Source organism: Setaria viridis, chromosome 9, assembly GCF_005286985.2.
Source record: "Setaria viridis chromosome 9, Setaria_viridis_v4.0, whole genome shotgun sequence".
NCBI classification, from domain to species: Eukaryota; Viridiplantae; Streptophyta; class Magnoliopsida; order Poales; family Poaceae; genus Setaria; species Setaria viridis.
Window position 1 is genome coordinate 11,779,879 of NC_048271.2, and position 26,661 is coordinate 11,806,539.

The following is a 26,661-nucleotide window of genomic DNA, read 5'->3' on the forward strand; positions in this document are numbered from 1 at the left end:
TTGAGAAACAAAACACACATGCCACTAGATCCATGCTTTTCAGGAGCTCTATGTGCAGTATAAAATCTGTAAAAAAAAAGAACACGTGCTCTACGTGCAGTATATGAAGATTGGAATGGTAGGTCATAGATCAGCCGAGTCTAGCTCCTACACTTGTTTGGTGGGAGAAAAGAGAGAGAGTGGGCTTTTAAATCTCTCCTTTTTTTTTCTTTTCCAAGCCGAAGTGGACCCAGAATAGGCCCGAATGGCCTTTAAAATTCTTGAGATGGGCCAGCTCAGGGTTTGGATCAGCCCAGATAAAGAGGTGACGGTTTTTTACATTTAGATTTTGCTTTTAAAATGACCCTTAAAAATGTAATCTTAACTTGAGTTCCGTTTAAACTTCCAGCATAATTTTCATAGAGACGGATAGACGGATAGTAGTTAGAAAAAAGGGACGAAATCTAGGTTCAGGTCCTCTTTTGTCAGTGTCGTTCCACTAGGACACATTACCCACTTGCTGAATTATTCCCAAGATTGGCATACCGAGAACCCCCGTTACCGAAGATATAGGAACAAAGGATTGCAGAGGTTCCAGGATTTCGGAAGTTTGCAGAGGTAATGTCACGTACGTATCTGGGCAGCATCTCTGTCCTTGGATTGCAGTGGTGTTGGAATTCAGTTGTTTTCTTACACGGGTAGCCTTTTGTTGGTTGCTTGCAAGAAAGCTGGAGAATTTAAGTTATCTTAATGTAATTACCATCGCATCAAATTACAGTAATCTCTCATAGTCTTATCCTCTCTCGCTCATATATATACTACATATAAACCAGCTTGATGTGCATGATGAAATCCCTTGGTGCCAAAACTTGATCGGGCAGAGTGATCTGATCTCCCACGGACCAGGGGAGCCAAGAGCTCTCGTTGGTCCTTCTCCTTTCATGTCGACGGCCGCGTCCACCACCAGCGGCGGCACGCCGCTGCGGTCGGCGTCAGCCATCGTCGCCGTGACCGAGAGCGGCCAGCACCTGCTGAGGATCGACGGCTACTCCCACACCACGGGTATCCCCACCGGCAGCGACATCAAGTCCTCACCTTTCCGCGTCGGAGGCCACAGCTGGCGCATCAGCTACTACCCCGGCGCCCAAACCTCGTCGTGGCCCTACTACAACTGCATCTCCCTCTCCCTCCGGCTCGACGACGACGCTGCCAAGCCCCAGGGCGTCGTCAGAGCCCGGCACTCGTTCAGCTTGCTCGATCGCGAGGGAAAGCCGGGGCCCTACTTCACCAACAGCGGGAACAAAACCCTCGCCAACTGGGGCACCCCGGCCTTCATCTACAGGAGCGAGCTCGAGACATCCGAGCACCTCCATGGCGACAGCTTCACGATAAGGTGCGACGTCACGGTCATGAAGGATATCCAGACGAAGAGCGTCGGCGCAGCACCGGCGGTGCCGCCGCCGCCGGACCTGAACCGCGACCTGGGCGGCCTCCTCGCCACCGGGGAAGCCGCGGACGTGGCGTTCGAGGTGGACGGCAAGGCTTTCATGGCGCACCGCTGCGTGCTCATGGCCCGATCCCCGGTGTTCCGCGCCGAGCTCTCCGGCCTGCAGGCGGCGGCCGAGGGGAGCACGGCCGGCGGCGGCTCTGTCATCACCGTGCGGATCGAGGACATGGAAGCACAGGATTTCGAGGCTTTGCTCCGCTACGTGTACACCGACTCGTTGCCGGAGGAGATGGAAGAACAAGGGGAAGCGGCGGCGATGCTCCCGGACCTGGTTGCGGCGGCGAACAGGTACGAGATGGAGAGGCTAAGGCTGCTCTGTGAAGACAAGCTGCGCAAGCTCGTGGACGTGAGGACCGTGGCGCTCATGCTCGTGTTCGCCGGGGAGCACCATTGCCATGGGCTTAAGGAGGCGTGCTTGCGATTCCTCGATGATCCGGCAAATCTAAGAGAGGTCGTGAAGGTGAACGGCCTCGAGCATCTGAGCAAGAGCTGCCCCTCCGTTGTGGAGGACCTGATCGCCAAGCTTGCTGCAGCACCGTAGACGTGTTCCAATTGGTTCCTGGCAGGATACATTCTTGATTCTTCAGTGGCTGGAACTATGGATGAAGACGCTATATGTATATGGTGAAGCAAATGTTAAAAAGAAATGATCAAATGGGTGGTACGTAAGATAATAAAACACTAAAGGATATACCAACTTGTAATAAGTCAAAGAGTTAAATACGCCATGAGTACATTGTTATACGCGATGGCGGAGGAACGACGAAGTAAGCAAGATCAATCGCAGAGAGACACGAGATTTAACGTGGAAAACCCTCCCAATGCGAGAGGGAAAAACCACGGACGCCAGCCAGCAACAATCTTCACTATATCTGGGTGTGGTTACAATGGAAATTTACAACTTGGGGATACCCTAACTTGGGGCCTTCCCGTATAGAAGTCTATGGTGCGTCTTTTCCATGAGGGAGGTGGTCCATATATATATGGAGTAAAAACCCCCACAACCTCGTCTATTAGCAATATGGTACTAATAGATGGTGTAGTCCCTCCAAACGCTAATGGGGCATTTACCTTCGGCCCGCTTCACTTTGGCCCAAGAATTTGGATCATAACCCAACAAACTCCACCTTGAGACAAATTCCTTCTTGTAGCATAAAACGAACCTTCACCCTGAAACAAACAAAGAAAACACCTTCAGCGCCAAATAGCCTCTTGGGCTAAACAGTAATACCAACTAAGCTTGAGCAAAGCTCAAACTTAGCAACAAGAACTGGCTTTGTGAACATATCAGCAGGATTCTCATGAGTGCTAATCTTGCATACCTTCAACTTGCCCTTTGCAACAATATCTCTAACATAATTATATTTAACCTCAATGTGTTTTGTCCTCTCATGAAACATCTGATCTTTAGTGAGATAAATTGCACTCTGGCTGTCACAAAACAGGTTAATGCAAGAATCAACTCCAGCAATTTCAGCAAACAAACCTTTTAGACAAATTGACTCTTTACTTGCTTCACAAATAGCCATATATTCTGCTTCAGTTGTGGACAGCGCAACAACATCCTGCAAATGTGCCTTCCAGCTCACAGCACAACCTCCAATGGTAAAAACATAACCGGTGAGCGATCTTCGCTTATCCAAATCACCAGCATAATCAGAATCAACATAGCCAACGAGTCCTTTTTCAGTCCTGCCAAACTTCAAACAAGCATCTGATGTGCCTCGCAGGTACCTGAAAATCCACTGAACAACATTTCAATGCTCTTTACTAGGATTAGCCATATATCTACTGACCATACACATAGCATAAGATAAATCCGGACGAGAGCAAACCATGGCATACATCAAAGACCCAACAGCACTAGCATACGGAACTCTGGACATGTACTCAACTTCCTCATCAGTGCTAGGACAGCTGATAATTTAAAGTGAGGTGCAATGGGAGTACTAACAGGCTTTGAATCATGCATGTTGAAACGATGAAGTACTTTCTGAATATAATTTTGCTGACTAAGAAACAATAAACCAGAAGCACGGTCTCTAGTAATTTCTATACCTAAAATTTTCTTAGCAGCACCAAGATCCTTCATGTCAAATTCACTGCAAACAAGCGCCTCATCCAGATCTTGTGATTGGGCGAGTATCGCCCTCATCTTCACTTGCCACAGCGAGAATCTCGTCTTGTAGTCGAGTAGCGGTAGATCAAACTTCATCGACGCCATCGCATTGCCCTGATCTGAAAAACTCAGCTCTGGTACCACTTGTTATACGCGATGGCGGAGGAACGACAAAGTAAACAAGATCAATCGCAGAGAGACACGAGATTTAACGTGGAAAACCCTCCCAATGCGAGAGGGAAAAACCACGGGCGCCAGCCAGCAACAATCTTCACTATATCTGGGTGTGGTTACAATGGAAATTTACAACTTGGGGATACCCTAACTTGGGGCCTTCCCGTATAGAAGTCTATGGTGCGTCTTTTCCATGAGGGAGGTGGTCCATATATATAGGGAGTAAAAACCCCCACAACCTCGTCTATTAGCAATATGATACTAATAGATGGTGTAGTCCCTCCAAACGCTAATGGGCCATTTAGCTTCGGCCCGCTTCACTTCGGCCCAAGAATTTGGATCATAACCCAACATACATAAACTTGGCGAGTGAGTGCGTTTAGGTACATCATCTATCAAATTGCTTATTTGAAAACAACAACTTAGCAGATGGGTGCGTATAAGTCACCGAAATAACACATGGGCAAAAGATCACTACGTAGGAACCTTGCATGTTAGTTGATGTTTTTTTAAAAATTCTTGCTTATATTATAATTTATTTAAGTTGAGGAGGGTTAGTTTTCAGGTTTTGTTTATAGGACTTTTTAGCCCAACAATGTTGAAAAATATTTTAAAATATATATTCGATAAAATTATTCATTTTTAGAGTGAAATGAAATAATATAAAAACAAGGAATATGTTTGCCGTTCACATAATTGATTTGATTTTAGAATAATATAAAACAAGTTGAAGCCAAGAGAGGCGGGAATCCTAGATGGTATAATCGACTTGATTTTTAACATGTTGTGTGTTAGACTGCAATTAGAGTGTAGGTGTGAGTTGAGATTCAATGGGCAGTGAGTGTAAAGGTGCGGATATACGGAGGAGTGCTTAATATTTCCCATTACGCATTACCTAAGGCCAAAACCCTCTAAGCCTTTCCGTAAAATTATTTTTTCCTCCGTCAATATATAAGCTGCCTAAGTAGGCAAATTTACACGCGAGTCTAATTGTAAAACGAGCAAATAAACTAATGACCAGTTTGCAATAGTGCTGCGTGATGGGTTATACACACATAAGCGTCAAATGTAGCCTAGGCGGCATTTTTTTTTACATGTGTCATCCGTGACCTATTTGCACCCACCCGCTAAATTTTTCTCTCAAATAAGCAATTTGAGAGATGATGTACCTAAACGCACCCCTCATCAAGTTTATGTACTAATGATGCATTTAACTCTAAGTCAAAACTACTAAACAGATGTCATCCCCGGCATAATCCCTCCAAAAAAATGTCAATTAATCCAAAAAATTATTTTACATGACCCTGAATAAAAGTAGTTGAATTATTTTTAAGTGAGCGGCCGCCGGGCAGGTCGGGGCTCAGGTGGTGAAAACGCCGGCCGGCGTCCTCCTGCCGTCCGTCCCTGACGCGCGCACAAGCTCAAGGTGGCCCACGGTGCTAGCCCAAATTATATTATTGGGCCTTGGCCCTCGGTGCATTCTGGCCCATGAATAAGAACCAGCCCAGCATTCCATTTCAGAAAGAACAGAGTTCAGCGGAGAACGAAATACAGAGAAACCTTTAAACCCTAGCGGCGGCCGTCACCAGTCCTCTCCCCTCCCCTGTCCCGGCGGCCATGGCGAAGACGAAGCCCATGGCGGCGGCGGCGGCGGGCGAGAAGAAGAAGAGCAAAGGGAAGAAGAAGGGAAAGAACGGCCCCGCCAAGGTGGCCATGAAGGCGCGCGGCGCGGCGGCGGCGGCGGAGGAGCGGAGCAACCCGTTCGAGGCCATCTGGTCGCGCCGCAAGTTCGACGTGCTCGGCAAGAAGCGCAAGGGCGAGGAGCAGCGCGTCTCGCGCTCCCGCTCCGAGGCCATCCGCAAGGTAAGCCGTCGGTATTTTGCTCAGCTTAGGCGGCGCTTCCGTCCATCGATTTGGTGGCTGATTCCGCTTGCCCTTGCCGCAGAGGGAGAACACGCTGCTCAAGGAGTTCGAGGAGAGCGCCAAGTCGTCCGTGTTCCACGACCGGCGTATCGGCGAGAGGGACGACACGCTGCCCGAGTTTGACAAGGCCATCCTCCGCCAGCAGCGCGAGCGATTGGTATGTCGCGCCAAGAGATGGTTCATTTACACTCTTATTAAAGCTAGCACCATAATTTTAGCATTTCTCAAGGCATTGGCATGCTTTGACCTTGAAGACTAAGTGCAGACTAGATACGCATGTCATGCTACTAATGCTTAAAATGATGAATTCTAATGCCTAAAGACCTGTTATGGTTTCTCAACCTTCCTGTTTTCTACTGACTTAATAGGCAAAGTTGAAACGAGAAAGTAAATACAATCTACCTGATGATGATGACGATGAAATCAATGTTCATAGCATGCTCTCGGAGAAGGATGATTTTGATGAAGAGGTGCCTTTTGATGATGAGAGTGATGAGGAAGGTGCGCTTGCAGTCCTCTCGTCTCTTGTATTGCAGCACAATCCAGAATCCACTTCAGTTTATCTGCCCTTTTATCCTGTACATTCCGCGATATTGTTTTTGTCTATGTATCTGCATATGCGATACGGGCATGCATTTTCTGTTTTGTATATCACGAATTTGTTTATAAAAACATTACTGTGAATTGGTTGCTAGACATAGGATCGTCTTGTTTCACCATGTTCTCCACACTCATATGTTGGTTTGCTTTTTGTTGATACAGAAACTGAAATAAAATTGCGTTTTGATGTAGATGCATAAATTTGGCATGAGTACTTGTGATGTTTCAATAACTAAATCTCCTGTAGTTACCCATTTGCCTTGTGACAAACATCTGCTGAATTTTTTCTGACATTTTGAGTTTGTAACCTTAAGGATCACTTGGCAAAATGTTTCCTTTGTCGTATTATAGCATTATAAGGACTTTTTCTTCCCATCAATATCAGTTGATGTTATTGTTCCTATCTTGTTCATTGTGCCGTCAATCTTTGATAATTTCAGGTAAAATGGTTCTCTCAAAGAAGCGGCTATCTCTCCAAGGTGGTGACCGCCCTTCAGAGACTGATCTACCACAGGAAACACATGTAAGTTTCATAGCTCAGTTGGAAATTCTGATGTAAATTCAATTATCCGATCCATATGCTCTGGCCTCATTCTAGTTGCTTTGTGTTAGCAGGGGCATAAGAGCAAGAAGGAAGTTATGATGGAGATCATTTCAAAGAGTAAATTTTATAAGGTGGAGTATATGTACGACTTAATTATTCTGAATACATTATTTATTTTTGGATCAGTGTTTCCCTATGTGGTTGATGCCTTTTTGGTCTGGTTCTGTTACCTAGAACAACATCTATCCCTTTACCTATGGGTCCATTGTATGTTTGCCCTTCTGGCTTCTGCTGACATCTCAACTCTTGTCACTCTGAAGTGTCAAATTTGAAACAACTAGCTATTTGGTTTGAACTTATTATATTTTGATTGATGGTTTACTTGCATATGTTATAACTCTTGGTACCTTTTCTTCTCACAAACCTTTTCCTGAGGTATATGTCAACTTTTCTGACTTCTTCCCCTAGAGACATGCACTGGCCAAGGCTTCCACTTATGAAATGCTAATAACATACTCCCTCCGTCCCACAAAATAAGTCATCCTAGAAATTTTAGGACAGATTAACAAGGAGGTAAGATGACCTCGATTGCCCCTATTTATTAGCCATATTTGGCGCTAATTGAGTGCTACATGCCCACATGCCAAGTTGAGTATAGTGACTTGTTTTTTGGGACAAATTTTGAATTGCAGAATGACTTGTTTTTTGGGATGGAGTACTTGTTTTAATGAATTATGCTACATATCTGCTGCTTTATGTTAAACCATATTTCATGCTGTCCATGGGTGCTCAGGTTCCCAATTTCACCTAGAAGACTTCCCGTTTTGCCGTCAGCCTGTCATATTTTGTATTTCGTCAAAATTCTTAGTGGTGCCTGACATTTAGAGCATGGTTACACTATTTTCTTTATTTGATGCAGGCCCAAAAAGCGAAGGAGAGGGAAGAGGATGAGCATCTTGTAGATAAGTTAGACAGCAACTTTGCATCGTTGGCCCAGACACAGGCGTTATTGTCCTTGACAGAGTCAGCTAAGGTTAAGGTGAACAAAAGCGATTCAAGTGCTGGCTTGACAGGGAAGGAGATTTTTACCAAGGTAGTCATTCTTTGCACGATTGCATGAATCAAAATGTTCTGGTAGGCTGCTAGTACGGGTAGAACTGTAGATTGATGAGGATAGATGGGCTCAGTGGCTCATATGGGGCACTAGTCATTTTTCTCTAAGTGATTGGCTTGTGATGCAAGTGAGATCTGGGTATGTGTAACATCAGTGGTTTTGCATGATATCTTATGTTCACTTTGCTATTCCTCCCTGTTCACAGATTCTGGCTGTTTTCATGGACAACCTGCATGTTTACACTGTGGAATTGGTACTTTTTCAGTTCGCTATACTAAAGTAGCATATATTTTGTTATCTTATTACATGTCAGGCAAAGTCGGACACATATGAAAAACTGGTGAAAGAAATGGTGATGGATCAACGTGCCCGTCCATCAGACAGGACTAAAACCCCAGAGGAAATAGCAAAAGAAGAGAAAGAGCGTCTTGAGAAGTTGGAGGTTTGCTCGTTATTACTTTTGCAATGAATTCAACCATTGTTGCTCTTATTTAAAGCTTGCCTCCTCATAAGTTTGAGTTTAAGTTTCTTATCTGAATAGTATGAGTATGTTTTGCTGATCCAACATTCTATATGGTTATGTTTATTCTTGTAATGCTACTAAATGTGTGGTCTCTTTGTTTGTGGAGCAACGAAGTACTCCTGATATTGAATTGCTCTTGATGCTGGTCTCCGTTGTAGGAGGAGCGCCAAAAAAGAATGCTTGGAACTGCTGATTCATCTGATGAGGATGATGACAACGAGGATGATGACCACATGAAGCTGGATAACTCAAAACCTATATCTGGTGATGATCTTGGCGATTCCTTCACCGATGATTCAATAAGGAAGAAAAAGGGTTGGGTTGATGAAATTTATGAAAAGGAGGGTAGAAAGCTTGGTGATGATGCAGCAGCATCCAATGATGAAGAAAGCGATGATGAACATGCTGATGATGATGAATCTGATGATGAGGAAGATGATGATGATGGCGAACAGGATTCAAGTGACAATGACTTCGGTAATATGTCTGCTAGAGATTGGGAGCAAAGTGACAATGATGAAGTTGATGTAGGGGACAATGAAATGGAGGATTTCCATGAGAAGGAACAAGAGATCAGTGGTAAAGTGATGAAAAAAGATGCACAAAATTTGAAAAAAGAATCTAATGTGAAAACGCAAGTCAAGGATAGTGGCGTTCCTTTTGTTATCGACGCACCAAATAACCTCAAAGATCTATCCTCCTTGCTAGATGGTCGTTCTGAAACTGAAATAATTGAGATTATCAGTCGAATACGCACATGCAATTCAATAAGGCTTGCAGCTGAAAACCGAAGGAAAATGCAAGTACGTGATAGCCGTGTGCTTGATAGTTGAAGTGCTTGTGATATCTACTTCAGATTAGACCTTGTGGTTTCAATGCTTATTCTCTAATGTTCAGATCCCTTTTCCAGGTTTTCTATGGTGTTCTCCTGCAGTACTTCGCAGTTTTAGCTACTCAAACTCCAGTAAAGTTCAAGATAATCAACACACTTGTTAAGCCGTTGATTGAGATGAGTGGAGAGACTCCATATTTTGCTGCCATTTGTGCAAGAGAGCGACTTATTCATACACGCACTCGTCTATGTGAAGATATTAAGGTTCCAGGTTCGTGGGATAAGACTTGCATGGTTTATTGGAAATTGATTTTGTTCTCAATAATGCAGTATCTTACCATATTGCTTCCTTACAGGAAAAAACAGCTGGCCAAATTTGAAGACATTACTTCTCCTGAGAGTATGGTCTCTTACTTTCCCCTGCTCCGACTTCCGCCACGTTGTAGCAACTCCAATGCTTCTACTTATGTGCGAATATCTGATGCGATGCCCTATCCAATCTGGTCGAGATGTTGCTGTTGGTTCTTTCTTGTGTTCCATGGTGCTTGTGGTATGCTCTTAAACTTGTTTTAATTTCTTTTCTGGAATGCTAAAGATTGTCTGTTAAGAATCCTTCAAGATATTTTACCCAATTGAATGAATATTAATTGAACTTAGAAGCTGTAGCTGAATCTCCCTTTCATGCTCCAAGGAGGACAGAAACTAGTCCGGAAGTGGTCAATCACATAAATAATTAACATATGTATTAACATATGTATGGCCAAGTTTTCCATACCTTTTCTTTGACAATAGCATAAATAATTTTCTCTGCAAATTTTACATCTGCAGGCTACTAAAGAATCAAAGAAGTTCTGTCCTGAAGCTATTGCTTTTCTGCAATCTCTTTTGGTAACATCTCTTAAAGGAAAAGTAGGAACTCATCTGCACAATCAGGTAAATTCTAATTTAGGTGTGGAGCATAGTTTCTGCTAGTTCATTGATATTAAGCAAAATATCCTCTTGCTTGTAGATCAATGATCAATTTATGGAACTCAAGACACTTAAACCATGGCTCAGTATCCGTGAGCAAGTGCATGAGGTGAATCCAGTGAATATCCTTGAAATCATGGGCATGGATCCTGACGCCCCTTATTTCTCATCTGATGATTTTAAGTAAGCATGGGTCTCTTCATTACTGGATAGTGAATATTGTTTGTTCTTGTTATCTTACAGTTCATTTTCTGGCAGGGCTGGTGTACTCCTTTCTGTGGCCGAGTGTTTAAGAGGCTTTGTTATTATACATGAAGAACTAAGCTCTTTCCCAGAAATCTTCCTTCCAATATCCTCTCTGCTGCAAGAAATTTTGGATAAATCTGAAGTGTCTGGCCTGTTACGAGACATTTTCCATGAAGTCATTGACTTGATTAAAAAGAGAAGTGATGAACACCATGCTTCAAGAGAGCCACTCCAAATGCGGAAGAAGCTGCCTGAACCAATCAAGCAGTTGAATCCAAAATTCGAAGAGAAGTATGTATTTATTGGTTTTGTGTTGTCAGTATATGACATATGCTCTCTTTTCTGTTTTGATCTGATGGGTCTAAGTTGGTTTATATAACATATAAATACATTATCTTTTTTTACCAATACTTCTTTTTTCTGCAGTTACATAAAGGGTCTTGATTATGATCCTGATCGAGATAGGGCACAAAGGAAGAAGATGAACAAACGCCTCAAGAGTGAGAAGAAGGGGGCAGCGCGTGAGCTGCGCAAAGATAATCATTTCCTCTATGCTGTGAAGGAGAAAGAGAGGATTAAGCAAGAGCAAGAGAAAGCTGAGCAGTTGGGCAAAAACCTAGCGTTCCTCCAAGAACAGGAAAGTGCTTTTAAATCTGGACAACTGGGGAAAGGAAAGGGCAGAAAAAGGAGGCGGTGACACTTTCACCGTATTCAGCAGTTCAGCCGATGTAAATATACGAGTTATGTTGCCCTTGCCACTCAGTTTGTGCATCCTCCTCCCGTGGTACTAGAAGTAGTGTGATCTGCTTTGTCTAACTTTGAGCTGGTGGACGCACCGAACTATAAAAGGAGATGGTCAAGATATCCCTGTTAGCCGTATAGAGCATACCCCCTTTCATAGCTTTGCCTGGAACAGCAACCATAGCTATCTGCAATGCTTCCAGCACTTTACAAGGGGTCTCGTTGATTCAACTGATTACCACACTTGGCAAAGGCTTTAGTTCTCTTGTTGCTCTGCTCTGTGCTATACTAGTGTGGCTGCAATTTTCATTAGCACAGTGAAGAGGTTTTTTCCCCCAGTTTTCTTGTACTCTGATATGTCAGCTGTATGGGTATGGCAATCTTGAAACACTGAACACAGTTTTGTACTAGTCATTTCCCCCATATTTGAAGCAAATCCTTGATCTGAAATTGAACTTCCGTAGCTGTTATGGCACCAGCATCACAGCCTCAAGTTACGCATGCTTTTGCACTCGGTTTGTCTTCTGCGTCGAAGGATTCCATAAAATTTTGTTTTGCCTTGAATATGCTCAAGTGCATCGATTCCTACATGTGGAGAGGAGCAAGGTCACAGTCATGCTCGTACTGTCTTGCTCTTGGCACTTGCATCTGCCTAACTGCTCACCAGACATGCCATTTCGCCATCTGAGACCATTCCACTGGAGTTCTCTGGTGAGGATGGCGTGCTTCTAATCCGCATTTGCGCCGATTTTCTCGGTGCAAAGCATGCAGGAGAAAGCTGCTTTGCTGTTCAGCAATGTCATGCTGGTGAAAGGCTCCACTCCTGACCTCGATGTGCATTATTAGTGCAGCTGCCTTTTGTGGATCAGATGTCACCGATCAAAAGCAGAAGTATGTGCTATCAGCCAATCATCGCAGGGGGGCCAAAAGCACCACTATTGAGATGGGCAAAGGGTGTAGCTTAGTCATTACAGACTAGAGAGGTCCCGGATTGTGACCAACATTCTCAGCTTACTCTTGAGCTGCCTATTTCTAGATCCTCATTTCAGCTACTCTTTTTGGCCCCTCACTCAGCTTTCAGCCACAGGCACAGGTCAGGCCACCATATCTCTAGGCAAAATGTGAGCAGGATGCAACGTCAGCTCCTCGTCATCGTCGATCAATTCCAATACCGGAGGTTATGTGATGGGTGGCATGATCACAGATGAGCCACAGAAGCTTGATACAGTTTTCTCTGCACCAGGGTAGGCCATCAGCACCAACTTGATGCAATCCATCCCCATCACCAAAGCTTCAGGCAAGGGGATAACCGCACGCTTTTTGACTACTGACCTGCATCTAGCCTCCAACCACAGAATGTGAAGCAGCCATTGCTGTCATGCAGATTCCAGTGGCCAGGACAACTGCAATAATCAACTTCAATAATTCGATAGCAAAGCGAGCCAATTCGGCCTCTCATTTCGTGGAAGATATGTAAAGAGATTGCCACATGCCTTTTTCGCGTGAAAATATTTGGAAAAAAAGGCACCAGCTTTCTGAGGTGGCAACGATCTGGGATTCAATTATATCCTGTAATCTGTACAGCTTATATTTACATCCTTTATCTACATTATAAATGTATGTACAACGTGAGGTTGGCGAAACTGACTATATTTACAGATAACGATGATATATAAACATTCACATATGCTATCTAGACCCGAATACATCCTGCACCACTAGAACTGATTGGAGAACGCTTGCTCTTCCTGATCCCCCAGTTTCCCTGAATCTGGCTTCATGGCTAATGAATTTACATGGTGATTTTCAGGACATGGCAGGTGATGTGATCAGCACATGAACAAACCGAAGCTGTAGAGAGACCTCGGCCGGAACAAGTTGGCGAAGAGGAACCATGTGGGGGACTCTTTCTTCTGCGCCACCGGTGGCTCAGGCTGGCCTTTCACCTGGAGGTTCTGGCCGATGGCTTGCCTGATGGAGTCTATTGTCTTCTGATCGACCGCCTCACCTGCAGAGCCACGGACGTAGAACGTGTTGACAGCCATCCTGCCTCTCGTGGTTACCTCTGCTCTGGTGACAGTCAGGCTGTTCTCGCGGAAGATGCGGGTGACCTCGGATAGTAGGCCGACCTTGTCATTAGTGCACAGCTCAAGTTTGACACCCTGGGACAGCAAAATGAGGAAGAAGAAAAAAAAGGTGAATTTCAATTGCAAGCTGCATGACTAGTGGTTTTGCATATTTGGTAATGTGGTTTCAGATAAGAAGAATGGCATTGTTACCTCAGATACCCTCCGTTCAATGGCTGCTTCAAGACACTGGATGACTCGCAATCTCTCAGTTTCAGTGTTCATCGGTGATCCATTCACATGCCTTACATAGAATTCCTTCACAAGGGAAGCATCAATATAAATGTCAGTGTTTTCTTGAATAATGTTGATGAAGTGAGAGATGTCTGGGTCAGTGTGTTCACCTGGTAAGCTTGATTATCCTTGGCATCAATGTTTGCATGGAAAACAACATATTGCAGGTCTGTCAGAGTGCAAACCGTGTCAAACAGAAGCTTCGACCTGTCCTTGCACCGGATGGTCACCACCGAGTAGTCCTTGTCATTCCAGTTCCTCACGGTGACATTAGGCCTCTGAGACTGCTCTGGGGCCTGCCGCTGGAGCTGCTCATAGTCGCCGTCGTCAAGCATCATCTGGTGCAGCCTCCTCTCAGTGTGCATGGTGGCAGTCTCCGATGACACCGCCATGGCGGCTCCCCGGGACAGGTCACCTCCCCGAAGCAGGTATGACAACCTCTCCCTGATCCTCTCCAGCCTGTCGGGGTCTGTGACCGCCAGCCCAGTGTCCTCGTCGGTGACCCGCATCACAGCTGCTGCTCTTGTGTTGTGGGTCCAGATCTCGGCACTAACCACGTTGCACTTGAGGCTGGCAAGTACCGCGCTGACTTCAGAGAGCAGGCCTGGCCGGTCTGTCCCCATCAACTCGATGACATTGTGGTCAGCTGCAGCAGCAACGCCTACTGATCTCCGGCGTGAAGGTATGTATCTTGAATCTGCACCCAAGGACTAGAAATGTTCCAAGAATATGTGTTAGTAGTTGTAGGAGTAGACTACAAAGAAGGCATGATTGTTGACATGGTTGTATGATCATACTTTTCTGATGTAGTCTTCAATCTGCGCAAGGGTTACATCGTCTTTGATCTTCTTTCCTTCCTTATCTGTCACATTGAAGACTGAAAATAAAGCACAAGCAGGAAACTAAATTACCAAGTCTGTGTCTGGTTAGGTACAAAAGATGGACAACAAAAAACAGGAGCAATCAGGCCGTGCATAGTGGGAGCTCACCATCCATGAACCATCCACCATCTGAGGTAATATACGCTTTGCCTATGACAAGGTTGAGATCAATCATGACCTGGATCACCTCTAGCAGTATCCCATATTCATTTGCACTGTCTACCTACAATCACAATAACATGGGGGAACATACCAGAATGGTAAGTTTCGATACCACGGAAATGAACTTAAGCGCGATTTAGCGAACAGCAGAATGTTATACCCTGACAATCGTGGCCTCTGCTGAGGACTCGTTGTCGATAACGATCCTGCAATCACCAAAATTGACCAGGGGTTAGGCATGACACGTGTGATTTTTCAACGCTAGCAATACTGCAGTGTGGAGGATTGATTCTTGTGGCGGGAGAGGAGAGGAGAGGAGGGAGGCGGCGGCATGTGAACAATTAGGGAGCGCACCTTGGCGGGTTCATCTTGCGTATGAAGTTGTCGTACTCGTCGTCGCTGTCCCAAGTAGGGCCGTAGCCCTCATCTGCGCCCACAGCCAGGACAACCACATGGAAACCATTAACTCCCGCACAATTTTCTCGATGTACGGCGCAATAAGGCGGCAAGAAACGGGGATAAACATCATGTGGAATTCAAACGGGAAATGAATCTTAGCACCACCGGCCGTCGCCGGCGAGGGAAGCGGAAAGGAGGGAAGAGAGGCCACGGAGGACCGGCGCCGCGGCCCAATCCGTCAGAGGAAGGGAAGAAGCAAACAGTACACAGAGGCATACAGACAAAGGACAGAGAAGGAGAAAGAAAGGGATACCCACCCATGGAGGACATGGCCGGCCGGCCGGGGGAGAGGCCGAGACGCCGCCGGCAGCAGGGAGGGAAGAAGCAGGCAGCCAGGCACTGCAGCGCTCCTGCTCCCGAAACGAATGCTCCTCTTCTTGCCCCCGCTCCCTGTTCCCGAGTTCCTCTCTCACAGTGGTATGTATTTGTGTGCAGTGGGGAAGTGCGCGCGGGGACGGGCGTGTGGTTGGCTGGCGGCGATCCTACCTAGAGAGAGGAGAGAGGAGAGATGAGAGAGTAGGTGGCGGAGAAGAGAGGGGTGGGATGGGATGTCCTGGGACTGTGGCCTCCTCTGCTCTGCTCCTCTCCTCTCGCCGGGAGGGGGCCGAGGGGGGGTCGTTGCGCCGTGCGCTTTCTTTGCGCCTCCCTCCCCCCTGAAATCTTGGCTGGGATTGGGCCACGGCTTCTTCCACATGCCCGGTCCCCTTTTACGCGCACACCCCCGAGCTTCTCCCGATTCGCTTCGTGCTCCGCCCGCCCCTCGAGCAACCCAACCGCCACCTGGAGAGCAGCAGCCACACTTGGCCGCTCCCCGCTGGGCCCCACGCCATGCACGGGGCGGATTCACTTCACACTCGACTAGTGCATATTCTTTTTTTTTCCTTTTTGAGCGAAAAAAAAAGAGTCAAGTAGTATTGTACTAGTGCGGCCAAAAGCCTGGAGAAATTGTGGCACACGGGTGTATGAACAGGCATGCCGTTTATGCCCTTGTGCTGCGTGCTCGTCGGCGCCCAGGACGGTCTGGTTTTCTCGTTCTTTCGTTCGCGCACACGTGCCACTTGAAAGGACACTTGTTTGGAGTGCCAGGATAAAAACATGGCCTGGTGTGCCGCTCCTACCAGAACCAGAGGAGCCTAACTGTTTGGATAAAGACGTATCCTCTCGGCACCTAGGATAAAATGAAAAAAAAAACGATCGAAATTCGTTTCCCTTCTGATCGGGCATCTCCAACAGGGTAGCGTTGAGCTAGTTAAATTGATATTTTATTCACCGAACAGTCCGAAAAGTGCAACGCAACTTGAGGTGGAGCGGCGGTCTCGCACATCTCCCGGCACTGCTTCCACTCACACAACAAGTTGTTGCAGTTGGTTATCACGCATATGAAAATAATTCGCAAAAAAAAATGTATATGAAAATAAAGGGTCGAAATTTTTCGGCAGGCCCAAAATTGCATCCATTATATAGGGAGAAAAGTATCTCCGGAGTCTAATTCAAATCAAGCTCTAGGGGTAATCCTATCTCAACTCTCAAGGGTGTCACAAAAGGAGAGAAAAAAAAGGGGAATCAACTAGGACCCCAAAAAAATGTGTGTCACGACAGGGTCAAATGGAAGCACAAAATTTAATCGCCTCTTCAGCAGCCCCCTGAGCTGAGTCACGACAGGGTCAGCTCCTCATCACCCAATTAACCCGAAGAAGATTCTGGTAATAACCTGAGTTGGTTGCTGAACAAGACGAGCATCAAAAGGAGAAGAAAATGATTCAGATACTTCCACTAGTCCTACCACGATGACAAGCTTGATAATGACGCATTACCATGCAAGAAAAGCATGCAAAGAATAAAAACATATCATGATGTGACTAGGCTGCCTAGCTAGAGGCAGGCCAAGGAGTGATTAGTCGCGCTGTGAATTAGTTAGGGGAAAAAAAGAAGGGAACACCTAACTTTGGTACTTGCATGGATATTCAGGTAGACTTTTTCTATGACAAGTTGCATATATACTAGAATCAACAGTGGAAAGGGCCATGTTGATCTTTGGCACCAAGCGGCCGGACTCGGCAAATTAAAGTAGCATCAAGATCGGACATGTTTGGATCCATGGACTAAATTTTAGTCTTACACTTTTAGCTCAAAATTTAGCTCTTGGGATCCAAACAGAAGGGCTAAAAGTGACAGATAGCTAAATTTTGGGAGCTAAATTTTAACCCCCAAAGAGGCCCTAAAAGGAGCTAAAAGTGCTCCCAGGACCACAAATTCCACCCCTGCCCTCTTTCCTCTCTCCTCCGTGTGGTGCCTTTCCTGCACTTCCTCTCTCCTCCGCCTCCCACGCCTGCCGCCTCCTCTTCTGCCTCCGCCTCGCCTCGCGCGGAGATCCGTCGGCGCAGGGCGATGGCGCGCTGGCCCTCGGATCTCGCTGCGCGACCCCAGCGTCGCGTGTGGTGGGCGACCGTCGGCAGCAGCGGTGGCTTCTGGTCGCCGTGCGCGCTGCGGATATGGAGGAGGAAGAAGGGCGGTGAGTGCAAAGGTTGGGGAAGAAGGTGTATGCGCCAGAGGCAGGCAAAGAGGGTAATAGTGTGTTTTTCAACAACATTATGGATTTTAGCCCATTTTAGTCCATGGATCCGAACGGCCCAGCAGGACTAAATTTTAGGGGCTAAAGTTTAGGAGCTAAAGTTTAGTCCATGAACTACTGATCCAAACACCACGAACATTATGAGTCATACGTGTTTACTACTAGTAAGTGCCACAAGCTTTTATAAAGTAGAATCTTAGTGGGATTAGGAAGAAGCCGTCAGGGCCTCAGGGGTCACATTACCACATTAATCCCTCCCTCCTAAGGTAGAGTCTTAGTGGGATTAATTAGGAAGAATGCCACATGGTTTTTTACATTTGATTTATTGGTTCTTTGTCGCGGCACTGGAAACAGAGCTTTGGATGAATTAGAGAAATAACGAGGTTTGGGTCCCAGTCTTTCTGATCAGGCACAAATGGTTTATACTACCTATAAAAGTTCATGAAAACATTATGCTATTAATATTTGATTTTTCTAGACCTAGAAATGCTAAAACGGACCTGCAATTTTTAGAATGGAGGAAGTAACATGTACATACAAAAGATTAACACGTATGCATGTTGACAAGGGCCCTTTATTATATGAAGAGATAGTACAACTTCTGTTGGGAGATTGCATTCGTGCGGAAATGGCCATAAACTATATCATCACTTTTTGGAGCAACGAACGAACCCCTGGCACAATATTGGGTCAGCTCTTCACCTAATCTATAGAAGATTCTGGAGTTAGCTGAGAGGGAATCAAGGAGAACACACAGTGAGTGTAGACAACTTTAACTAGGCCTACCATGATACGGTTGGTGACAGTGACGTGTTACCATGGAAGGAAGCCTTTAAAGGCGGAAGAGATATCAGCGTATGACTAGACGATGGAGTAGTAATGATCGATCGCGTCGCATCATTACCGGTAAAAACACCTTTCCTCCTATGCATTGTACTGCTTTCGAAGGATATTCATATCATCATCACTTCGTAACTAACAAGTTGAACTGGTAGTAGTGAAAAGGAGAGTTTCTGCTCCATGCATGGCACCGGAAAATTGCTACTCGTAACAACTTGGAACAAATTTCATAAATTCACTTAATTACATTCCAAAGTAGTATGTATCTTAAGGACATAATTTTCATGCTTGGGGCCTGTTTGGACAATGCAACCACATGATGGTGATGAGCGCAGAGCGCTCACAAGAACTAGTAGATGGTGTTTAGTCTGCAATGGAAGCGTGCCATCTCGAGCACTAATTCGGTTACGCCATGGGCCAAAAAGAAGTAGTAGACAAGTTGTACATTTATTAGCAATGCGGCAAGTTGGTGTTTGTGAGTCATCACCAGACCTACCGATCGATCATCAAGTGCTTCTGCCATGAGAGAATGTTCTAAAATGTTTTGCTGGTTGCATGATGCTCCTGTTTCAAATGAAAGCAGCATCAGATGGCGATCATTACATTGGACGACAAAGACACGTATCAAGGCATGAAAACAAAGTTAATTAGGTACGTATTTTCCCCTGTCTTTGAAGGATGAATTATATTGATTGGCAGTGATCGATGTACAGCCTACAGGGGGTTATTATGTTTGTAAGCGGCCAATGCAGGCTTGACCAAAATGCAAATTGGGCCATGGCGATGTATACTCGGTTACCATGCATCTTCTTTCCACGATTCCATGCGAGAATAAGCTAGCAAGAAATTCCAAACTCGAATCAGAGAAAATGACTTTGGCATCAACTAGCTAGCTAGGCCATGTCCTGTCGTGATCGCCGCCAATAAGGCGTCTAGTATACAATTCAGTATGTTGTTGAGTGGATGCAGTTGATCAGAAGACGAACACCAAGCTGTTGCCAATTTGAGTTGGTCTGTCCCGGCATATTTCTATCCTCTCTCCAGCTGTGGCCGGTACATCATGTTGAATTTGAGATCCAGACTCTAAGCGGACTTTTCAAAATGGCATGCGATCGAAATTTACCTGGTCATGGTTTTGCAAAAGCGGTAGAACATGCATGTTCAGAAGATGAGGTCTTTGACGGTACACAATACTACCTTATACTACTGTTCGAAAAGAACTCGTATATAAGGATCTGACGGTTGAGAATAATCGTATACTACTAAAACCTTAAGCTGTAGTATAGGTAATATGCATAGGTAATATGCATCAGTAGTATGGATAATATAGATGTATGATTGGAAATATGTTTAATGGACTTGTTGAATATATCTCGTGTGCGTCGTGGGCGCCAGTGCCAGAACACCAACGCCGAGCACTAATCATCGGAGCAGGGGTCGCGTTGGGGACGTCCAGCTTATTCCTACTGCCTCGCCACACCTGTAGTGTGTCGTCGTGGGAACCGCGCCACTGTCGCCTTCCTTCATAGTCTCACTCTCACTCGCTCCGCGGCTTAGATCTGAGTCAGGGAAAGAGACAGAGAGGAGAGTGGAGAATAGGATGAGAGCCGGACGAAAGAGAGAAAGGGGTAAAGAGAGAGGGTACAGGGGACTCACTCACGTGGGTGGACAAATGCTAGTCTGCAAGCCCTCGGCGCCCGCTATTGACGAGCAGATCCAGCGTGCTGGCCGGCGCTTGCCGCTGTGCTTGAGCTCGAGGACGTGCTGGAGGTCGAGCTCGACCGGTAGCACATCGCAGCACCGCCCCCTCGCCACCAGCCGGGATTGGCTCACTGCGACGTGCCTCCGTGACATTACCTATCGTGCTAATTACAATTTTACCCATACAAAAAAACAGTCTATACTCTATACTACCACCTGGTAGTATTATGCACCTTAAAAGAGCTCTTAAAAGATTGCATGTTTGTTTTAGCTGTTCCTGCATGTTTCAGTCAGCGTCAAAGAACGAATAACGCATGGTGCTTATTACAACAACCGATGTTGAGTGAGGTCTTTTCAAAATGGCATGAGAGTGATGCATATGAGCTCAACTTTCCCTCTTAATGAAAAACGTGCTCCGGCATTGAGGAATTGAGGAGAACTAAGAAGACGTAGTTGTTCAAGACTCCGCCAGGTACTATGAACTTGTCCATCCCACGTGGCCTTCGTTTCTTTCTTGCTTGGCAGGCGTCTTCCTTTCTTTTTTTTTAACGATCGGACATAAGATTGTGCCTATTTCATTAATGTAGAAGGAGAAGTACAAGCTGAGAAAAAAGCGACTACTCATGACATACTCGGCTTTTCACCCCAGGTACTCTCCACGCTCCCCCCTCTTCCTTTATCTTCGCTACAAGAGTTTGATTTGAGGATTCTGTCCTGTTGAAGACTCTGGTATAACTTTCTAGCCATATTTCCCAGCAGGCGAGGAGCACTAGGCACCTGATTGCCTTTCGTGAAACGTGGCGTTGTGGTGATGGCAGTCCACCACTCGACGGTGTTTGTACTATGCCCCCATTCCATTGGGCGTAGGCCTGGCTCAGCCGTCCATTCTGCCATGGAATTCCAGATTCGCTTCGTGTATCTACACTCTGCCATCAGGTGAAAGGCAGACTCCGTGGCCTGTTTGCAGAGAGGGCAGGGCCCGTTGTTTGGCCATCCTCGTCCGCGCCTTGCTTTCATATTACTAATAACTCGTGACCGTATATAGCTACGAGGATCAACAATTCAGTATTGACTTGTGCATTCCATTCTCAACTCGTTTCGTTTTCCATCCACTTTCGTAGAAGAGGACATGCTTGGATCTAAAGGTGTAATACAAATACCATGAATTACATCACAGAAAGGCAACCGAACAAATTGGCTCCGTAAGTAGGAAAGGAAACATTCGCATCACAAATTCAAATGTTTCAAAAGGACAGCATCGCCGGTATCAATGTTTTGTATTTTGGAAGCCCATTCCTATCAGCTAGTTTGCCAATTCGCAATGCATTAGCAGCGTACAGTTAAAACCATACGAGTTCATCACAGGTACAGTCGTACAGAACATAGGTACATGAAATTCTCAAACCTCTGCTTTTGTGGCGCAGTTGCATGTCTTTGGTCTTAGTCGCCATTGTATGACTCGCTAGTTTTCCATGTGGCTATTCCGTAGAGTATCCTCCCTTTCCATCCCATTAGGAGCCATTGATCATCTTCGTTGACAACGTAATCTTTATGATATTGTCTCACTATAGCTCTTGTTCCTTTGACGGTGTCCGGGTTCAGTGGTAACTGCTCAAAGCCTGCCTTCTGGTTTCGTAGCTTCCATTTCTTGTAACTCTCTGGCCTCTCAATCCTTTCTGAACCTTCACATGCAATGACATTGAGGACTACAGACAGATATATATCCCTCTCTAGGATCATTCTTGCCTCATAATCCCGTGGAACAGTTTTATCAAGAAGATCAAACAGTGCACTGTAGTGGTACATGACCTCTTTAAAGCGTGTTAGAAAGAAGGGGGTACTGTATGATCCATTCACAACTCCATGGATGAAAACTTTTGGCTTCATCATTCTTATGGTATTGAGGACCCTATTCCTGGCACTGTCTATGGATACTGTCTCATCACCAAGATTCTTCAATCGGTATATACAATTGACTATGAGCACATCATCTTTATCAATGTTGAAATCCTCTATCTTGATGGTTTCCCATTTTGATGATATTCCTTGATACTCAAAAGGTATATTGAACATGCTAGCATAATCAGCCAATCGATGCCCTGCATTCATACTCGATTCGTTTGGTCGAAAACCTGGTTGGGGTTGCTCAATACCTGTAATCCGAACCTTGGGAGGTCCACCTTCCCTCTTTGCGAGTTGCTCAAATAGTGATGGCCATTGAAAACCAAAGCAAATGCCAAAATCGATAATGTGCACCCGAGGTTTTCCCTTTGAGACATCAGTGATGGTCTTATTTGAGAAATAATATGGTGCCCTCAAGAAAGGACAGATTGCTATACATAAATGGAATACCTTTAAAGTGCCCAACGCACTCGTTCTTTTAGCCATCAAGTTGCGATACAGCTGACTCCCAGTTCCAGCTAATCGTACCTCAAGGCAGTCCGCTAGGCAAAATGCTAGCCTCTGAGAATCATCCCCACTTGTTGAAGCATGTTGCCTGATGATGCTCAGTATGTCATTTGCTAAGGTATGATTATTTACAGATACTGCTTCTGCACAATGAATAAGGAGGGTTCTGAGATCCACCACCTCTTTCCTCTGTTGCTTCTTACCTTTTTTCTTTCGCTGAGCTGATGTTCTTCCCTGATCAGTCTGTGAGTTGATGGTTGATTTACTTGCCATAGCTTCTTGCAAAACAATACCTTGATCTATGAGTTCATGGTCAGAGCAGAGTAGAACCTTATCGAAAATCTCGTTTCGAGTCGGCTCATTGAAAGAAGTGGCAAACTGCTTGTTACTCCTTCCTTCTAATAAATCGAAGTCTTCCTTGCACGAATTCATTTTCTGACACTGAACCTCAAATAATGCATGCTTTCTTGACTCTCTATCATTGATCTGAAGTGATTGGTTATCTCTGCTAGTCTTTTCGACAATGGAAAGGCCACCAACATTCAAACCAAGCTCCATTGTGTATGTATCCTGAGTGAACTGTCTTGTCTCTCCAACAATTGCAGACAAACTCCATGGAGCTTCAAAAGCTTGCAAGTCGTCATTGTAGCGGTTATTGCCTGAGCTAATAGCTACAGAGAAGCTACTGCATGGCTGCCCATTACTGATGCTGCCATCAAGAGTCTTCATGTGATCAGAGCTACAGAGTGGTAGTAGTTGAGTATTCGCTGGATAATTTTGTCCAATAAGTCTATACAATGGCTCCTCCATAGCTCTAAGTGCAGACTCACCATGATGTGGTTTAAATTTGTCATCGCTGTCCTCCTCCATCAACAGCTTGTTTATGTATCTGAGGGTTATATCTGAGTTGATCCAACTGTCCTCTGAATATTCTGCTACATTGGTTCCATACCAATCTGGTGTCATATTGCTACTCACTCCATGGAATTGGGGAGCATATATTTTATTCGAAGAGGATGCGCTCAATGCAACGTGACCATCATTGTTAATCGTAGTTGCCACTGGTGGATAATGGTTAATGGAGCTTGCTGGGTGCGAAAGTAAATCCAAATCATTATACTCGGTAGTTGGATCGATGAATTTCTGAGAAGAGGCATAGCACCCAGGAGTATTTGCCATGCTGCTTGGGAAGTCCTCAAAGTTACAATTAAATCTGTCGTTGCACTCCATTGGTTGGGTGTTTGATCATTGCAGAAAGTTGTACCGCCCCGTACACAAGATTGTCTAGAACTGCATTGTAAACAATGAACTTAGTATGTGAAAATGAAAATTGATGCAGGATACATAAATCATATATCCTTTTTACTCTATCTGTTTTTTCTATCAGGCTTAAATATAATAGAAATTCATCTTCCATTAATTTTATTCTTGTAAGAGAACTTCTGAAAACATGCACTGTGTAGGAAAAAGTTATGAGTTATTCATGTAGAGCCATTAATCTGCGAGTAACCATAGCAAATATTCAAATTTCCGTAGAGTATGAAATGTCCAATCCAACCACAAAAAATAGGTGGAGAATGGACCTTGGTTATGTAATGAATCATCTCGCTGTTGCAATTCCTTTTTTTTTGTTAATATAGTGAATTGCTTCCGGGTTTTATAGGTCTGAAGGGATCATCAAATTATGAGTTTATTAAGGAGTCAGTTGAACAAAGCTGTAGAGTGGAGTAACTCGTAAACTTAGTTTATTATTACACATCGCCATGAAAAATGAAACCTTTCTGTACCTTGTGGAAGTACAGTTGAGCCATAATTTACATTGGGGAAAATTCATCTCAGTAACATGAAAAGACCAAATTAGCTAGTAACTATCATATTACACACACACACACACACACACACACACACACACACACTTTGCAAAGGTGTTTACCTACGGGGGCTCAAGTATAAATACCAAAAATAGCCTCAGAGGGCGCTAGTTCGGCAGATCTCTCTGCCGGAGACGGAGATTACCATGCATGGGAAGAATGCTTATGACATCAACAAACTAAGGTGTCACCTTTCATGTTATTACTATGTTAGATCATGTTTTGCAGCAAGCATCTCAATCATTGATTCTTCGTTTCTTCAGTTATGCAATTAGGCATGCACATACATTGGTCGATGGCATTTGACATGGAGCTGATTAAGGAGTGAGCAGAGGGTAAGAGGGTCTTACCATTGTTTTTATTTCCTGCAGGGATGGTTTCACACACTATGGAACTAGCAGGCCTGGTGTTCCAGATGCGAAGGCTGAACTGGATGATGAGATGAATGGCGAACGGAGCCGTGAGCACAAGGAAAACCACCACGAGGCAACTCCTCTTATATGGCCTGGCTTGGGCACTGCTGGCCTGCGATCCGGCTGGCGATTACTCATATGCCCGAGGAAAGCGAGAGCAAGTCAATGTCATCTTGCAGCATGAGTTGCTCACGGGCGAGTCCGACGAGGTTCTAGCGTTGATAGCTGCTGTTGAATCTGTCATCGTTTTCCCTGAAGAAAGCTAAGGACAGAACAAGCTTTAGAGAAGGGGCGTCCTTTTCGATGTAGCTGCTTGCTGAGGTCTGTTCCAGAACCTCTGATTTTGCAGTCAGGTTGCCGGCGATACGTGGAACACACTGTCATTTTCTCTAATTATTTACTAGTAATAATAATCATCCCTTCCAAATTGTAGGTCGTTTTAGCTTTTTTAGTTCATAGATATTATTACGTAGATATAGTGTATGTCTAATATCTATGAATTCAAAACGACCTACAATTTGAAACGAAGGGAGTACTTAGATTTCACTCCTACACAGTTCACTGCCATGCAATGCACTGGATATAGCTGAGGTTGAGAGTCTGAGAGACCGGAGAAGAGAGAGCACCAAGCTGGCGGCAAGTTGGAGTTGGCCTGTCTCTGCAAATTTGTGTTAGTCTCTTCGTCAAATCTTACATGTTTGACGCTCGTCATCTTCCATCCTGCGCTTATGGTAAATACAAGATGTCATGTTCGTCCTTGTATGTTGGATTTGGTATATATGTAAGCCGGCATTTGATTACGTCGAAAAGAAGAGGATGATCGTCCTACGATTCAAGCAAACTATAGCAACACGACCCGCTGTTGCTTCTTTCATGTACTACACTCTCAACGAATGATGTGAGCTTGTGGGGTTGAATCTTGATCTTTCGATGAGAGAAGAGGGATAATTCGATTTGGGGATGGAGATGACGTTTACGGCCTGACTACAACCATCCAAGGATGCTAAGAAAAAAAAGAAAAATTTTGACAAATTCTGCCTTAGCAACCGATACACCATGATATGGCAGGGGCTGTTCCCAATCTTTCGGTGAGAGGAGGGGTAACTTCGATTTGGGGGTGGAATCAACGTTGGCTGTCCGACTACAACAATCACAGGATGCTGCGCCTTAGCAACAGGTACACCGATTCCGACGTTGGCTGTTCTTGCCGGGCCAAGAACACCCTTGAACCTGCTAGCAATCGAGAACAAGCAAGAACAAGATGAACAAGCAAATAAACCCACGGATCTGAAACAAATGAAACCTGAATCACGAGTTGGGGTCTTGAATCAAGCAAATCGGGTGGTCTGGTCGACACACGCGTTCACTAGGAAGTAGCAGTAGCTAACTTGCATCTAAAACAAAACCCAAGTTCATCCTGGTGGCTGCTAGATGTATTTATACATGGGCAACAGCAAGGAGGCGTGGGAGGGTGTAAACCCTAAGCTGGAAAGGGCCCCTAGTGGGCTGCACGAGATATAAGGTTTTCAGCCCAAGACTGGAAGGCCGAACGTCTCTTTGTCAATTCTGCTCAGCTCCGGTGGAATTTCGTCATGAGGTTGGATCCATCTGAAAGTGAACTTTAAGAGCTTTCCAATGAGTACTCATATGCCTCAAACAACATCCGGAGTTGAGAAATATTGCCACGTCAATTTGATGTTGCCTGGCTGTACGAACTTGAAG

At 45.1% G+C, this 26,661-nt stretch overlaps 4 protein-coding genes across 6 annotated transcripts; 2 read left to right on the forward strand and 2 right to left on the reverse strand.

The window, feature by feature from the left end:
• Positions 1 to 415: 415 nt before the first annotated feature.
• On the forward strand, positions 416 to 2,433 carry LOC117836947 (BTB/POZ and MATH domain-containing protein 1). Its single transcript, XM_034716477.2, has one exon. It carries the CDS (start codon positions 921 to 923, stop codon positions 2,025 to 2,027), a length of 1,107 nt encoding a protein of 368 aa, XP_034572368.1. The 5' UTR covers positions 416 to 920; the 3' UTR covers positions 2,028 to 2,433.
• A 2,906-nt stretch (positions 2,434 to 5,339) lies between these two features.
• LOC117840967 (uncharacterized) lies at positions 5,340 to 11,721 on the forward strand. Of its 2 annotated transcripts, none has more exons than XM_034721515.2 (14): positions 5,340 to 5,642; positions 5,725 to 5,859; positions 6,071 to 6,203; positions 6,743 to 6,825; positions 6,915 to 6,977; positions 7,766 to 7,939; positions 8,274 to 8,402; positions 8,642 to 9,286; positions 9,394 to 9,586; positions 9,672 to 9,865; positions 10,144 to 10,248; positions 10,325 to 10,467; positions 10,543 to 10,821; positions 10,957 to 11,721. In XM_034721515.2, exons 1-14 carry the CDS (start codon positions 5,397 to 5,399, stop codon positions 11,225 to 11,227), a joined length of 2,793 nt encoding a protein of 930 aa, XP_034577406.1. In that variant the 5' UTR covers positions 5,340 to 5,396; the 3' UTR covers positions 11,228 to 11,721. The 2 variants fall into 2 exon arrangements, with proteins under 2 accessions (XP_034577406.1, XP_034577407.1); XM_034721516.2 differs by having other exon boundaries at positions 5,341 to 5,642; positions 6,918 to 6,977.
• Positions 11,722 to 12,782: 1,061 nt separating this feature from the next.
• On the reverse strand, positions 12,783 to 15,796 carry LOC117840968 (ACT domain-containing protein ACR4). Of its 2 annotated transcripts, none has more exons than XM_034721518.2 (8): positions 15,391 to 15,796; positions 15,029 to 15,101; positions 14,835 to 14,880; positions 14,621 to 14,735; positions 14,429 to 14,493; positions 13,742 to 14,341; positions 13,551 to 13,655; positions 12,783 to 13,433 (listed from the first exon to the last, which is right to left on the reverse strand). In XM_034721518.2, exons 1-8 carry the CDS (start codon positions 15,401 to 15,403, stop codon positions 13,101 to 13,103), a joined length of 1,350 nt encoding a protein of 449 aa, XP_034577409.1. In that variant the 5' UTR covers positions 15,404 to 15,796; the 3' UTR covers positions 12,783 to 13,100. The 2 variants fall into 2 exon arrangements, with proteins under 2 accessions (XP_034577409.1, XP_034577408.1); XM_034721517.2 differs by having other exon boundaries at positions 14,429 to 14,508; positions 15,391 to 15,795.
• A 5,881-nt stretch (positions 15,797 to 21,677) lies between these two features.
• On the reverse strand, positions 21,678 to 23,885 carry LOC117835271 (scarecrow-like protein 34). Its single transcript, XM_034714637.1, has one exon. It carries the CDS (start codon positions 23,883 to 23,885, stop codon positions 21,687 to 21,689), a length of 2,199 nt encoding a protein of 732 aa, XP_034570528.1. The 3' UTR covers positions 21,678 to 21,686.
• Between the last annotated feature and the right edge of the window lie 2,776 nt (positions 23,886 to 26,661).

Coding starts and splice junctions, on each gene's coding strand:
- LOC117836947 (XM_034716477.2), top strand. CDS start 921: ATGTCGACGGCCGCGTCCACCACCAGCGGCGGCACGCCGCTGCGGTCG.
- LOC117840967 (XM_034721515.2), top strand. CDS start 5,397: ATGGCGAAGACGAAGCCCATGGCGGCGGCGGCGGCGGGCGAGAAGAAG. Junction 5,643..5,724: donor GCTCCGAGGCCATCCGCAAG/GTAAGCCGTCGG, acceptor CCCTTGCCGCAG/AGGGAGAACACGCTGCTCAA. Junction 6,826..6,914: donor ATCTACCACAGGAAACACAT/GTAAGTTTCATA, acceptor GCTTTGTGTTAG/CAGGGGCATAAGAGCAAGAA.
- LOC117840968 (XM_034721517.2), bottom strand. Junction 14,509..14,620: donor TGGTGGATGGTTCATGGATG/GTGAGCTCCCAC, acceptor CTTTATTTTCAG/TCTTCAATGTGACAGATAAG. Junction 13,434..13,550: donor TTGAACGGAGGGTATCTGAG/GTAACAATGCCA, acceptor TTGCTGTCCCAG/GGTGTCAAACTTGAGCTGTG.
- LOC117835271 (XM_034714637.1), bottom strand. CDS start 23,885: ATGGAGTGCAACGACAGATTTAATTGTAACTTTGAGGACTTCCCAAGC.